The following is a 12,509-nucleotide window of genomic DNA, read 5'->3' as shown; positions in this document are numbered from 1 at the left end:
GTTCTGCTGTTCCCGGAGACACAGATCAGCTAGATCTCAGGTATATAAGACATACATTAGGAATCCTTTTCGCTCTGTCTGGCTTCCAGCTCAGCTCAGCTGTCAGCCCTGTGGCTCACCTGCTCTGTGACCACATCTTACACAGGCAGCCTGGTTTCCCCATCTGCTGTTTGCACTTGGCTCCTTTATTTTCTGGGAATTAACCATTCAGCGGATACCACCCGCCATGGGCCAGTTATGTTCGATGTGGTCTTCCCTAGGGCTACTCAGTAAATATTTCCTGTCTTCTATCTTGAACTCTTAGAACTTTGTGCGTTCGGTGAGGTCATATGGGTAATTCTAGCAGTGGGGTGTGAAGCAAAGTGACTCACGCCATTTTGCTAGAACGCATAGGCCAATATGATACTAGTGTCCTTTTCCCGTGGGTATATGTTGGTTGCTTTGTCATCGTGTGGCTCTGGTGAAATACATGGAGCAGGGAGGGCCCCCTTGCTGATGTGATGGGCACAGAGCACGAATGAGAGTTACGCCTTTACCGCTTTCAGCCTCTAAGAGCTGAAGGTTGTTAGCGCAGCGCAACCCAACCTGTACTGATGAATAACTGATCCTGCTAGTTTGTAAAGCTCTAGTTAGATCCAGCATCTCTGTGGCTTCTGCTTGCTTGATCCGATGGGGAGACGCTAGAAGGCACAGTGGCCTGCTTAGGCATCAGAGCACTTCTCTCAGCAGCTTGGCTCCCTGTAGAGTGCCAGTAATTTAGATGCAGTTGTGCAGAAATGGATGTACCCTCTGTTTGCCTCTCTACAGGCCACCTTCTAAATTAATTAGGAGCTGGAGGCGAGCAGAGAGGACGTTCTGTTGAGATCGAATACCTTTTTTAAAAAAAGATCTTGAGTCCGCGATACTATTTTCTTCAGGCTTTACCAAGTTGTACATCTATGAGAGTCAGCAGTATTTCTCTCCTGGTGGGTGAAAACATTGTGCTTTCCGGCTAGGAGTGAGACCCATTTCCTCCCAGAGGCTTCAGCAACTGGAGAGGCTGCCTGTGATGCTGAGTGGATGAGGGGAAAGCCAGGCCCCATGTCCCAGATGCTCTGTGGGCTGTAGCCTGACAGAAGGCGGGCAAGACCAGCCTGTTGTAGAGCCCATGTGTCCCCAGAGCAGAGTGAAAACCCAACAGCCCCTCTGCCTGTCTCTAACTAGGGAAATGGCTATCTGTGGGAAGCAAAGAGGAAAAACACAAGCTATGTTGTGACCTGTGTGTGTGTGTGTGTGTGTGTGTGTGTGCGCGCGCGCGCGCGCGCGCGCGCGCGCGCGCACTTCCCGCTGAATCCCAGCAACACAAAATGACAAGAGAAATGGGCAAGAGACAAGAGATTTAATTGAATAAAAACTCCAGGCTGTGACAGGGGTGGGAAGACACAAAGCAGTAATTAACAACGTAATTTTTTAAAATGATGATACAATTAATTAACATCCTGGGTAAGTGCAAAGGGGGAAGGGGGCATCCCTCAGCCAAGAAACACTGCTAAATTGAGGAGAGGAGAAGTGGGTGTCTTTAGCAGACCTCCGTGTGCAAATGGCCCTGGTTACCACAGCTTCAGCACAGCTCACCACCCGCAAGGGGTTTCTTCTACGGGGGGAGGGGGGCAGCAGGAGGGGGAGCCAACAAGAAAGTCGACTTTGACTTTCCGTTTATTCTGAGTTTCTGCTACTTCTCACGTGTGACAGGGAAGAATCCTGACTAACAAAAGGAGAAGCCTGTTTGTATCATTTCTGCTTCAAGATGGGGCGGACTGGTCTGGCCACCACGGGTGGGGATTTGGGCAAGGGAACCCAGGAGCTTAAAGCTTTTCTGGAGCGGGCTTCCATGCCTAATGTGTATACTAAGGCTGATGGAGCTCAAGTAGTTGACTCAGGTGGTGAGAGGGCTGACCGTAAGCAGCACATGGTTTCCTGAAGCACTTCGGATGTTCACATATGGAAGAAAGCAGCTGGGACAAAGAAAGGTCTCTCGGACAGGCAGTTGCTAGTTGCTATCCTGTGATTTGTGCAGGCCACACCCTCCTCTCTAAAATCTTAGAACGGATCATCCCACCTGCCCAAAGGTTTAGGGATGGCAGCTGGGCATGCATTTGGAATCCACTTCTGAGAGGATAGGACACTCACACTAACTTATATGCATGCTCCTTATGACCCAGAAAACTCAACTGTCCCCTTCCTAGTGGCATTGCTGTGTGGCTGTGACAGTCACCTAAGTGGGGTCCATCTCGGGTCAAGAAACACAGTGAAGTTACTTGCTCACTGAGACTCTTATCATGACCTTGTGGTTTTTTTTTCTTCTCCTTCTCAAGAGTACTTCTAAGGGCCAGGCGTGGTGGCGCATGTCTTTAATCCTAGCACTTGGGAGGCAAAGGCAGGCTGTGAGTTTGAGGCCAGCCTGGTCTACAAAGGGAGTCCAGGACAGCCAAGGCTACACAGAGAAACCTTGTCTTGAAAAACCAAAGAGAGAGAAGACAGAGGGGCGGGAGAGGGGGAGAGAGAGAACTTCCAAGCCGGAGACTGCCTGGCTAGAAAGACTTACCAATTTTAAGATGTTTGGGGGAGAAAACACATCTTTATATACCAGCTCTCCTAGCCCAAGGCTCGTTACTCAGTGGAGTCTAGATTCGTCTGCATTTCTCTTGCCACAATATCCCGTTGGCTCATGTCCAGTTTGGTCATTCTTCTGCCCAGCAGACACTACCTAAAGTTAGGTCACCAGAGCAACTTTGGTGGCCTGACTTGAAATGGGGCGTTACTTTATTAAGTAGCTACGCCTACAGAGTGGGGCCTGTGTAAAGAGTAAGACAAAGAGGTATGAGGACAGCTTTTGTGTCCTTGACCTTCTGCTGTTGAAAGAAGGGATTTTTCCAAGCTGACTTGCTTCATGCAAGTCCTACACCAATGAAAACTCAGTAATTTGTGTCCACAACTTGCAGAAGAAATTCCCTTTCCTGTGCTTAGAGAGCTGCCCAGACGTTACACTGAGCCGACCAACCTACTTACAGGGCCTGGCAGGAAGGCTACTGGTCACTTTATAGAAATGTGCTATTATAAATACAGCCATTCATATTTGTTTTCTAAACTGAATTTGGCCTAAGGTAGAGATCTAATGGAAAAAAAATAAACAGACAAGCAAAGATTCTGTCACTACGACTGAAACAAACGACACAGAATACTTATTCATTTATAAAACTGAAGTTTAAAGTGAGTTCTTGTCCCAGAGTCTGTGGGGGGCTGGACTAGTCTCAGGATGACTGGGTTTCAACTAAGAGAAGACTCTTCATGGACAGGCAGGCTCAAAAATGTGGTCTGGATTTCAAAATGCCCCATTCAGAAAAGGACAACGTGTTGCCTAGATTTTTCTTTGCTCTATTTAGGCATTTTAAACAGCTGCTTGGTACTTTGTGGCGTTATAAAGCTATGTATAACACAGAAATCATTCTGGAACATATGTGCCTCCTTTCTTTACAATGAAGGTTATTTTTGAGAACAAAATCCTGTTTTCAAACAAATGTGATCATTAACTGTAGCGTGTCGGAAAGCATATGGCATGGTTAGTTTCGGCGAGATCGTTCCTAAGGAAAGTGACTAAGTTCCCACGAGGAATCACAATGTTTCCAGTTGGGGAAAGTCAACAAAGAGGGAAGCGTGGTTCCCCTCCGCCCCCCCCCCCCCGACAAAGTCACAAACACTGCAGAGGTCTCGTGGTTTCAACATGGGACAAGCAGACCACATCTTGGCTTGTGTCCCAGCAGTGGAGAGCGTTCACGAGGAATCACTTGCCTCAGAGAGGCGCCGAGATGGATAGGTTCCATTCTCGCAGGATGCTGAAAACACAGCCATGGCTCCATCCTACCGCTGCCCTCTCCAAGGGGGTGAGCATTGAGTGGAGGCACAAAATTCCGGAGCTCCAGTCTGTCTTTCCCCTAAAAGACTGCTATTTTACACCGTAGTTCCCAGAACCAACTTCTGGGCCCTCCACTCTTTGATTTGCATCTCTAATCATCGCGTTTTTTCTTTCTCTCTCTCGGCAGCAGACCCAAACAAAGCAGAAAAAAACCACAAAAACATCACCTTGGGAGACAGAGAAGACTAGGACAGATCTGATCACACATGACAAGTGTCTCGGCCTTGCCCTGCACAAGAGCAGTTAAGACCATGGGCTGGCAGGCAGTGGCTGCTGCGGCTACCATCACTGTGACTGCACAAACACCGACTGAAACAAGTGCGAAAATAACGTTGCAGAGTCCCATTGGCTGGGCCACGCGGCTCATGGTGTCGGAGGTGGTTTCGGAGAAGGGCATGAGCTCTCGCTGTCGAAGCTGGCAGCTCGGCCCTGCCACTGTGGGGAGGAGAAAAGCCTGGTCATTTATTGCCAGCAGAATTGACATCTCAGATTAACTGGCCCATGCGTTGTGCCCACCTCTCCCAGCCTCAGTAAGCTTTCCCAACTTTTGCCATCAGCCATGCAAAAACATAAGACTACAAGCTCAGAGCGTCTTGTTTGGGATACTTGGATTTCGGAAAAGATCTCCTGCAGACCTGATCTTACCTTCCTTTACAATATGTATACAAAAGTGTGTGTGTGTACGCGTGTGCGCGCGCATACGCACGCATGCTTGAGCTTTAGTGAGTTATGACTGGACCATTTCTGAGTGCTTTGGCCATTTTTCACACACTGAAAATCAGATTATGTTAGCAGCAAAGAGAGGCACTGTGTCTGCCCTTACTGCCAAGAACCTACGATCATGAATTATTAGTAATTTGTCTGGGAGCTGTTAGCACAGGAGAAAAAAAAAACAGCCTTGATGCTGCTTTTGTTGGGGCTCTCTTCTTCAGTCTTAAGGCATCCTATGAGCATTTTCACCAGCTTGTGAACGGGGGGGGGGGGGGGAGGGGGGACAAAAGGAGGCCATTCCCTCTACACTCCTCCAATACCTTTCTCCTTCCCCACCTCCTCCCAGTGCCCCTCCAAGCCCTGCTGAAGTGGATGATGTAATGAGGCGTAATGGAGTGAAGGAGCTGGCAGAGGATGGATGGACCTGTGCCTGCATCCATTTGACGTTTCTTCAAATGAAAAGGCCAGGCGTAACTATGCTGCTTTCTGGGCAGAGATCTGACCCTGGGACTATTCCTGACCTCTCTGGGAGTGCTCTAATTTCAAAGTGAGGCAGTGTCCACTGCTCACTCACTCTTTGGTGCGGTGGACGGGGGGCTGGGGAGAGCCAGTACTCTTTCATGGCCTGCAGGCAGGTCAGCAAACAGAGGTGGGGGGACGCAAGAGCCCCTAAATGGTCAAGATGGCCTTCTGAACCACAAACGCAGCCCCTTTCTGCTTCTCATGAGCTATAGGGTTCTCTCTTGTGGAGAGAGACGGAGCTGTGGGCGCAGGCATCCCGACGGCTGTGGAGGAGAGCCCAAGGGCAAACGTCCCCTTTCTCAGTAATTTCCAGACACATCTGAGCTACATGAGAAGTAGACCATTTGACCTATGCAGTAACTGGGAAGACTTCAGGGTCAATGGGGGGTCCACAGGGGCTTTTTTCTCCTTAGTACTCCCTGTGCAGGCACACACTGAAGGTTTCTACAACTAACTTGTGGGTGACAGCCATGGCATGCGCCTGGCCTGAACTGTCTCTGTGTGTCAGAACCAGAGGTGAATTCGGGACATCACCCAGTCTAAACCTCTTCTTACAAGTAAGAAACAGAGACAGAGAAGTCAAGGCACAGGCAGTTCGGGGCAGAACCAGGACTCATTCGGGTCTCCTCACTCCCAGCTCCTTTCTAATCCACCCTGCCACTGTGTGCCGCTGTGCTGGCATGGGACCACCCTGCCACTGTGTACCATTCGCTGTGCTGGCATGGGACCTCGTTGCCACTGTATGCCACTGTGCTGGCGTGGCACCACCCTGCCACTGTATGCCACTGTGCTGGCGTGGCACCACCCTGCCACTGTGTGCCGCTGTGCTGGCGTGGAACCCTGCCATTGTGTGCCTCTGTGCTGCGTGGGACCATGCTGCCACTGTGTGCTGCTGTACTGGCGTGGGATCACACTGCCACTGTGTGCCACTGTGCTATGTGTGGGACCACGCTGCCACTGTGTGTGCCACTGTGCTGGCGTGGGACCACGCTGCAACTGTGTGCCTCTGTGCTGGCATGGGACCACCCTGCCACTGTATGCCGTTCGCTGTGCTAGGTGTGGGACCATGCTGCCACTGTGTGCCTCTGTGCTGGCGTGGCACCACCCTGCCACTGTGTGCCACTGTGTTGGCGTGGGACCACCCTGCCACTGTGTGCCGCTGTGCTGGCGTGTGAATACCCTGCCACTGTGTGCCGCTCTGCTGGCGTGGGACCATCCTGCCACTATGTGCTGCTGTGCTGGCTTGGGACCACCCACTACAGGAGGAAAGAGACACGAAGAAGTATAATAAGAACCCTAACCTTCTCAGGCCCATAGCAGGTACTTACTCCTAACTCCTGCGGCTGTCTCTCCGCTTGCAGCATCCACGTGAGTGAAATCACACCCGAGGGGTTCCCTGGTGAAATATTTTAGATACATAAATGCCTGGTTCTTGAGCCCCCTGTGACTTCTGACGCCAGTGTCTCTTAGCCAGAAGGTGACAAATAAGATGACTCCTGGTGCTTTCACTCAGCAAAACTTCCAATTTCTCCCTCACTGCCCTCAGTTACAGTAATTACAGGCTTCTCTCCTGGGTAAGCATGCCACTTACAACAATCTGACCCACAGGCCAGGTCAGAACAGGAAACATGAAATGACTAGGTGAAGCACCTTTTTATTTATTTATTTATTTATCCGGGACAAATGAAGAGGGAACACTGGCTCCCATCCTAAGCCTGGTTATTTCCTATGAAGATCAAGAACAAAGGGAAGAGATGGGGTTCATGGACAATGTAAATGATTCCAGCCGGCTTATCAAGGTGGCTCTGGAATGGCAGAAAACCTGTCCCCAGCACATAGGGAGCTTATTGTTCTGAGGCAGCTGTGTCCCACTCAGGTTCTTTTGCTAAACTGAAATGGGTAATGTTCCAACGGAGATCTCAAAATCTGTGTCAGGTGATCTGAACACAGCCCTTTGTTAATGAGGCACCTTGAATAAGGTCACTGGCCAAATCGGCTCTGTGTGTGTGTGTGGGGGGGGGCACAGTGACACGGTAGCACTGGGAGGGAAGGGCAGTTGCTATGGCTTAATGGATTTTTATTCATGAGAGCTCCCAGCAGGGAAAAATACCTTTCCAGTTAATTTGTTTCCCTCAACCTTCATTTTAAACCCCAAACAGCGGAGCGCGCATGGTGCTCTCTGTTCTCATTAATAAAAGAGAAATGATCACAGCGCTTGAAACTCTGCTAAGAGAGGTGTGAGACAAACATGGACGGCTTTGTAGAGATTAGGCCATTGATCATCCCAAAAGCTGGGACGGACGACTTCTTTATGGGTTGCACAAATATAAAATCTGAGTTTCAAGCTAAACAGAACCCAAAGAAGGCAAGGTAGGAGGTCACAGGGGAAAAGAACCCCAGGGACACAGTGACCAGTTCGTACTGGCCAGGCGAGGCCGTAGACACATTTTTATAAAAAGATACTTAAACTGTGGGTGTTAAGCGGGGCAGTGAAAACCATACCAGTGCATACTGCCGAAACCGCTAAGTTGCTAAGACAAACACCACCTGCAGCCTCTCCTCACAGAGAGGAGCAATCCGCTGGGCAGAGACTGAGGAGAGAGGGGGTGCGGGCGGGGCGGGGGGTGCTCTCTGAGCTGCCAGGTCAAGGGAGGAAAAAAAAGTAAACCCAAAGGATATGAATCAATTTAATCTCTTTTTCGTTTTCCATATACAGTTACTTTCCCTTTACCGTCTCATCAAATATTCATTTTCTAGGGCTTCACTCCACTTTATCTTTCTTGCCTTTGTCATCGGGACCAGCCAGTTGGAGTTTCCCAAAAAAGAAGGCCCTCGGAATCAGTTGTTTGGCTTAGTTAGACAGTATTCACCATGCTTCCCGGGCCAAAGCCCGCCACTTCTGGGGTGCATCCCTCCAGCCACTGCCACGGTGGTTTCTTTCTCTGCCAGAGAGGCAGGCAGAGTGGCCTGGCAATGGTGACCCATTCACTACAGCAGAGGTAGGATTACAGAAGCAGCCGTGGCTCCACACGGAGGCTCCTGGGCTCTTTTGTCACTGAGGGTCATTATTTATCAGAAAAGCTGAGGTGGGAGTGTTGCCCTCTCACTTATCAGCAGAGGAGGGCAGCGAATGCCTGAACTGTCGCAGCCTGCCGAAGGCCTCTTAGCTCACAGTCCACACCAGGGCCATCTGAAGCTGGTTAATATATTTACTATATTCTTAAGTGTCTCCACAGTGTTATGACAGGAGCAGGGTTAAGGCATTACATTCTGTCCCTAGGCTGAATTCGAGCGAGGTGTCAGAGTGGCTTCACGTTGGCTTGGCACTGCCCAGGAGTGCCCACTTGTGACTAGAGTAGGGACCTCACCCACACCATGAAGAGCGCCTTCCGGCTGAGAGGACAAGGCTCCACAAGGGTTGAAGGAACTCTGAGAGACTGGTCTCACTCCCTGAAGTGCCATATCGCTGCGGTAAAATCACTGCAGCCACGGTCACAAGAACAGATGGAAAGGCCTGAGTTGACAGGATCTGTGGCCTTTTCCTAGATCTTTGATACTGCCTCAGGGCCTGGGGAGGTAAACTAGTCTGGCCCCCTGGAAGCCACTGTCTCCAACAGATTTCAATATGCTTAAATTAATCTCCTTAGCTTTTATTCCTTCTTTGGGATGACACCTCAAGCCATGGTCGAATTGCTGTACCCGCCCTGAGAAGGGAAGGGGGGGTCTGCAGATTCTCAGGTGTGCCGTGCCTTTTCTAATCAGAGCGGAGACAGGGGGATGATGCTTTTAAAGGCCGTGTGGCAGAAGAGAGAAATCTTTAGTTTTCTGTCTGGAGTTTTCTATTTTGTACAGTTTGCACACTTAGTGAGTGCCTACTAAGATGAAGGCATCATCTCCCAGATTTCCAGAGTGGATTGAGTATGAGGTACAGAAAATGAAGCTGAAAGCTTGACTGACCACCCTAACATCCCAACACGCTTAAGGAAAGGCAGGCCTGGGGACCACCAAGTTGACAGATCATCGGATCTTCATTTGTAGGGTTTGGTGCGAATGGGATGGACGATGAATATTCCTCAAAGCTGCCATTCAGAGAGGAGATTGGGAGCCTGGAGCCCCAGCTTTGTTAGAGCTCAGGCCTCCAGCTAAATTCACTCAGAAGGTGTGACAGCTTGACACCATACTCTCTCTCTCTCTCTCTCTCTCTCTCTCTCTCTCTCTCTCTCTCTCTCTCTTCTCTCTCTCTCCCAGGGATGGTAAGACACCGCATGCAGCCGAGCGGGGAGGACTGCGTTCTTTGGCTATCTCACCTAAGAAGTAAATCCTGCCAAGTGGTGGCTGTCTGGAGCCTCAGAGAACTTACTGTTCTGACTGGGGTGGAATTTCTTCCCAGCTCTGATCTCACCCCCTCGGGGCTAACTCCTATAGGACTAAATTGGCCCAGGGGCTTTGTTGTGAAAGCTTTTCAGGCCCAGCCCAATGGACTGCTGGGAAGACTTCCTCCGAGTTCTCACTTCCATTAAGAACTCTCTGCTGCTTTTAGACTTGGATATTTTTTGAGACAAGGTCCTGTCTAGCCCACATTGGCCTCCGCCCTGCTATGAAGCCGATGATGACTTTCAGCTTTGAATCCTTCTGCCAGGCACTAGGGGTTCAGGTGTGTGCCCCCACATCTAACTTTAGGCAGTGCCGGGGGATTGAACTCAAGGCTTCGCTGCATGCTAGCCGAGGAGGCTGCCAGCCGCACAACGTCCCTTGCCATATCACTGCTACTTTTGAAAGGCTCACAATCAAGAGACCTTTCTGCCAGGCAGCCTCCATCTCCTCCCTCATCTGCCTGCTATACACTAGATGCCCCCATGCCCCCTTCCCATAAAAAGGCCGAGGATTCACAAGCAGCCACCTGCCATTCTCCAGCCCACGTCACCATGCAGCACACATGCCAATGGCCAGGCGACCTCACCCACCTCTTTGAAGGATTTCTTTACCTCCACCAAGGAGTGCCAGTGTGCGATGGGCTTCCGTGGGTATGCCAGCATCTCATTCCAGTGGTCCCTGCCGAGGCCTTCGGCATTGATGCCCACTCTACAGACGCCTATGATCTCATTGTGGCCAACTCTGAGAGAGAAGCAAAGGTCATAGCATTGCTCATTCAAAATGCTCCCAGAAAGGGAGTGGGACTCTGTCTAGTGTATCTAACTCAGAACCCTGAGCTCTGAAAACCAGTGTTTATTGGGGGTGTTAGCCTGCTAGTGGCCCCGAGGCTTTGCCCGACATCCTAACTTAAAGTCAGCAAAGTGAGCAAAGGCTACAGACATATTTGAAATTTCAGGAAACAGTGTCAGGAGGCCTGGCTGGGCATTAGGAGTCTGTCTCTTCCTTATTTGACTTGGGAGGCATGCTACAAACTCTCCGGAGAGCCCAGCACTTGGAAATAAACCAACCTGCTCTGAGCATCATTTCTCCATGCCGCTATTGTCAAGGCTATGATTTATTCACTCAGCAAAGGACATAAATCATCTCTCAAGTATGTTAGTCAAGCACCTACTATGCCAGAGAAGTTGAGCTAAACACCTCTAGGCTTTATTGTGTGATTTCTGTCCTTCAGCTAAAATGATCCTGGGAGAAGAGTCATGGGAGATGGATTAGCTGACGCGTTTCTGAGCCAGCATTAGGAAGGAAGAATGAAAAAAGAGGCGGGGAAAGACAGGATTTAGCTGGGTGGTCATTTGGGATCCAGATTATGGGAAGTCTGTGTAATGGGAGCCAGGGGTATTCTTCAGAAGGGCAAGACCGGGAGGAAAGCATCCAGGCAGGATGTGTCCTGAGTCTGGAGGCTGACTTAGGGCAGAGAGTGATGGGGACTTGGAAGCTGTCCTGCAGGAGAGGAGATGCTAGTGAGGCATTGGAAAGGGCAGAAGGTGGGACTTGGTGGCAAGCAGAAGAGGAGGAGCAGTTGGGAATGAATTCAGCGGGGAGCTGACAGGTAGAGTTCCCCCTGATGGGACCAGGCTGGAAAGAGAAGCTGTAGGGTTCAGTATGGGGGCATCTGTACGCTTTCCGATTCCTGCGTCTTTCTTAAGTGGAAGCTAATGGGCCCGGGAGTGGCAGGTCGAGGGTGCCTAAGCTGTACTGGAGGAGAGGGCGGGCCCCTACCGATCGTAGTCCATGACGGAGATGAGCAGGCTCACTTGATCCATGTTCTCTGGGGGGATGTCAAAGATGATGGCCTCGTTGTAGACGGGGTTGAGGGTGTTCTTTTTTATGGTCGTTTTCTTCTTCTTCAGTCTCCGCCCATCACACAGCAGGGATACTTTGACATAGGGATCTGTGTCAATGAGAGGGCAGGGCAAGAAGATAGTATGTCAAACTGATTGTTGTTTGTTTGGTTGTTTTTTTGACACAGGTGCTACTCTGTGACCCAGGCCAGCCTCAAACTCAGAGCCATCCACCTGCTTCAGCCATTCCAAGTGCTGAGATGCCAGGTGTGAGCCATCATTAGACAGATGTCCTTAAGCAGCATTTGCCACAGAGGGCCTGGATCCCTGGGCTTGCTGCTGCTCATCGGACGGGATCAGTGGGTTAAGATAATTAAGTCACCTTGCATTTATGTAGCACACCTGTCTCTGAGGACGCTCCACACTTAATGAACTCAGTCTTTAGCTACCTGTGTATTCGTGGGAGAGTGCCTAATGGTGTGTCACTAATAGGAAAACTAGCCTCGATTTAGACCAGACACTTGTCAATTGGTTATATAGTTCCCAGCCCTAAATCTCGGCTGCACTCTCTTTGGCTGGAGAGCTCAAAAGAGCACTGAAGCTAACGAAAAGCCCTGTTTCTTTCACCTATATAGAACCATTCCCTCTGGAGTTTTGCCAGCTTTTTAAACCAAAGGATAAAGGGGGTTAAAAAATAGGATGTGGTGATGCCCAGGGAACAGCCACGTGTTAGGAAGAAGCAATGACGTCAGTCCCAATGCTGCTCCTGTCTTCCCCACTCAAAGACATGATTTTGGGTCCCACTGTCCAAGGGATCTCATTTCCATTTGGAATCAAGAAGCATGAGAATGCCCTTGCTCTGCTACTTCCCCAGGAAGCCATTTCCTGGCCACTTCTGAGCAGTGCAGCAAGGAGGGACTGTGGCCAGGAGAGGGAGGGAGGCAGCCCCCTCCTCCCCGAGACTCAGGGCAGCCTGTTGACATTTTGTTTCTCAGTGGGATCTTGGAGTCTCTCCATGCTGCAAAGAGATGTCTTCTTCTTCTTCTCCTCCTTTTTTTTTCAAACTTCCATGTACCTCTTAATCTTCTCTCCTCTTTAGCTTTGTGAAT

At 50.1% G+C, this 12,509-nt stretch overlaps 1 protein-coding gene across 4 annotated transcripts in view; it reads right to left on the bottom strand.

Annotated features, from left to right (window-relative positions):
• Positions 1-1,359: 1,359 nt before the first annotated feature.
• The window catches only part of SYT6 (synaptotagmin 6), a 61,969-nt gene continuing 50,819 nt past the window's right edge, over positions 1,360-12,509 (bottom strand). The window contains exons 5-8 of one of the 4 annotated variants that reach the window (XR_014774602.1): positions 11,339-11,510; positions 10,150-10,300; positions 6,514-6,581; positions 1,360-4,387 (exon numbers count right to left, since the gene is read on the bottom strand). Coding sequence is in view for 2 of the 4 variants with exons in the window: in XM_084757369.1 (XP_084613495.1) it covers positions 4,316-4,387; positions 10,150-10,300; positions 11,339-11,510 (395 nt within the window). In the remaining 2 variants the exon portion in view is untranslated. The remainder of the gene's footprint in view (positions 4,388-6,513; positions 6,582-10,149; positions 10,301-11,338; positions 11,511-12,509) is intronic. The other 3 variants (XR_014774603.1, XM_084757369.1, XM_084757370.1) reach the window with 3 other exon arrangements.

The sequence above is a fragment of the Acomys minous genome (assembly GCF_964271855.1).
Source record: "Acomys minous genome assembly, chromosome: 14".
NCBI lineage: Eukaryota > Metazoa > Chordata > Mammalia > Rodentia > Muridae > Acomys > Acomys minous.
The sequence above is the reverse complement of the archived record's forward strand: the minus strand, read 5'-3'. Positions and strand labels throughout refer to the sequence as shown.